Source organism: Sinocyclocheilus rhinocerous, unplaced genomic scaffold, assembly GCF_001515625.1.
Source record: "Sinocyclocheilus rhinocerous isolate Xijiao unplaced genomic scaffold, SAMN03320098_v1.1 scaffold1258, whole genome shotgun sequence".
NCBI classification, from domain to species: domain Eukaryota; kingdom Metazoa; phylum Chordata; class Actinopteri; order Cypriniformes; family Cyprinidae; genus Sinocyclocheilus; species Sinocyclocheilus rhinocerous.
In genome coordinates, this window is record NW_015648525.1 from 90,999 (window position 1) to 92,868 (window position 1,870).

At 34.3% G+C, this 1,870-nt stretch overlaps 1 protein-coding gene across 1 annotated transcript in view; it reads left to right on the top strand.

Moving 5' to 3' along the window:
- Positions 1–1,495, top strand: part of LOC107709799 (ras-specific guanine nucleotide-releasing factor 1-like) — a 29,530-nt gene extending 28,035 nt beyond the window's left edge. Inside the window, exons 3-4 of the mRNA XM_016514420.1 lie at positions 1,115–1,262; positions 1,439–1,495. Of these exons, the coding sequence (XP_016369906.1) occupies positions 1,115–1,262; positions 1,439–1,495 (205 nt within the window). The remainder of the gene's footprint in view (positions 1–1,114; positions 1,263–1,438) is intronic.
- The last annotated feature ends 375 nt before the right edge of the window (positions 1,496–1,870 follow it).

The window sequence follows — 1,870 nt, forward strand, 5'->3', positions numbered from 1 at the left end:
CGATGAGCTTTGTAAAAATTGACGCGTTTCAGAAAGGCGGGGCATAGAGGAGAAACAATAATGTACAGTATGTGGAAAATAATGTGTTTTTTTAACCTTAAACCGCATAAACACATTTCATTACACCAAATACACAAAATAATGTTCTTTTTAGCAACATCATATGACCCCTTTAACATTTTATATGTAATAGCAAAAAAGCTTGATAAAATACACTACACGTTTCAGTTAATGAAGTTTGTTACAAAACTGCATTTCCCATCATCCTTTGTGTCAGTTTTAAAAAGACAAATAAGGATGATTATTTGCTCTTTATTTTGATGCACTAGCACTAAAAAAGCTTGCTGAAAGAAAGAAATATGAAATTGCTAAACACATCCATATTATTAGTGACTTCCGTCACTTCTTTGATTAATTTACATCTCTTATTTCTATCGTCACTACTAAGACACTGTACACTACCGTTCAATGTTTTTTTTTTTTTTTAAAGAAAATAATATTTTTATTTAACAAGCATGTTAATTTCATCAAAAGTGACAATAAAGACATTTCCCGTCACAAAAGATTTCTATTTCAAATAAATGATGTGAACTTTTGAACTTTGTAGGTTTTGCAGGTATTAAATAATACACACTCAGAAGATACTCTTTCATAATCAGAAGGTGTTGTTTATTTTTAAGGAGAAGCGGTTCTGTAGAGCTGGTCTGTGTTTGTGATGAGGGCGGATGGTGCTCCGTTCTGGTCTCAGTCTGTATTGGAGGACTATTTTGGCTGTTTATCTCTGGATGCCCTGCAGCAGTTCTAAATCTGTGTGCATAAACATGAAGGCGTCTGGATTTGCTTGCTGTTTTGAGATAAGCGCTGCTCCAACAATTCTGTTTAATTGTTGAATTTGAGCATTCACAGTTTGCTCTGATAAAGTGTGTGCTTATGGGGCTACATGTTAACACTGTGTCTCTGCTAATGAGCTTTATTTCTAGTATAACGTGATGTTCCTCATTGTGCGGAGTGTATGTGTGCGCACTGTGTGTGTATTGGTGTCCTGTATGCCTTTGTTGGATGGATGTGTATGTGTGTGTTTGTATTCATATGTGTGTGTGTGTTCTGTGTGCAGCTACAGAAACCTGGCTACCGAGCATGAAACACTCATGCAGAAGTACCTCCATCTACTCCAAATCGTGGAGACTGAGAAAACAGTTGCTAAGCATCTTCGACAACAGATAGAAGATGGGGAGATTGAGATTGAACAGATTGAACGAGAGGTAAAATTTGTAATTCAAAGTGCAGTAGGTATTGTTTATCTATAGTGAACATGCCAAACATGCCAAGAATATATCAGCAGTTATACTGCATATCAAGATGATTCTACCTCTCATAAGTGAAAATGTTGTCTGGGAAATAAGTGCAAAACGAAATATTCAATGCTTTGTCTGAACAGCTAGTCAAATTGTTTAAGAAAGCCCGGTATGAAAAGGTTGGTTTCAGGTTCACCTGACTCAAACATGGTTTACATAAGATGTGATCACACAAAAGAATTGAAAAAAATGCATTGATTACCCTAGTGAAATATAAATATGCTTACTTAAATGTATTTGAAATACATTTATTTCATTCTAAGTACACTACAAATACATTTACATATTTATCTACTTAATAAAGGTACCCTGCAGTTGTGCTTTTATTATACTAAACTGGTAGTATACTTAAAGTCTGCTAAATTGGAACAACTAATTTTGTGCTTAATGCACTTTAATTGTGCAGAAGTAGTGCTAAAGTCCAACTAAAGATATGCTCAAGTTTATTGCAAGTATACTTTAGGTACACTTTAAATATCTTGTATTTAAAGACCGATATTATTCAAAGATCATAC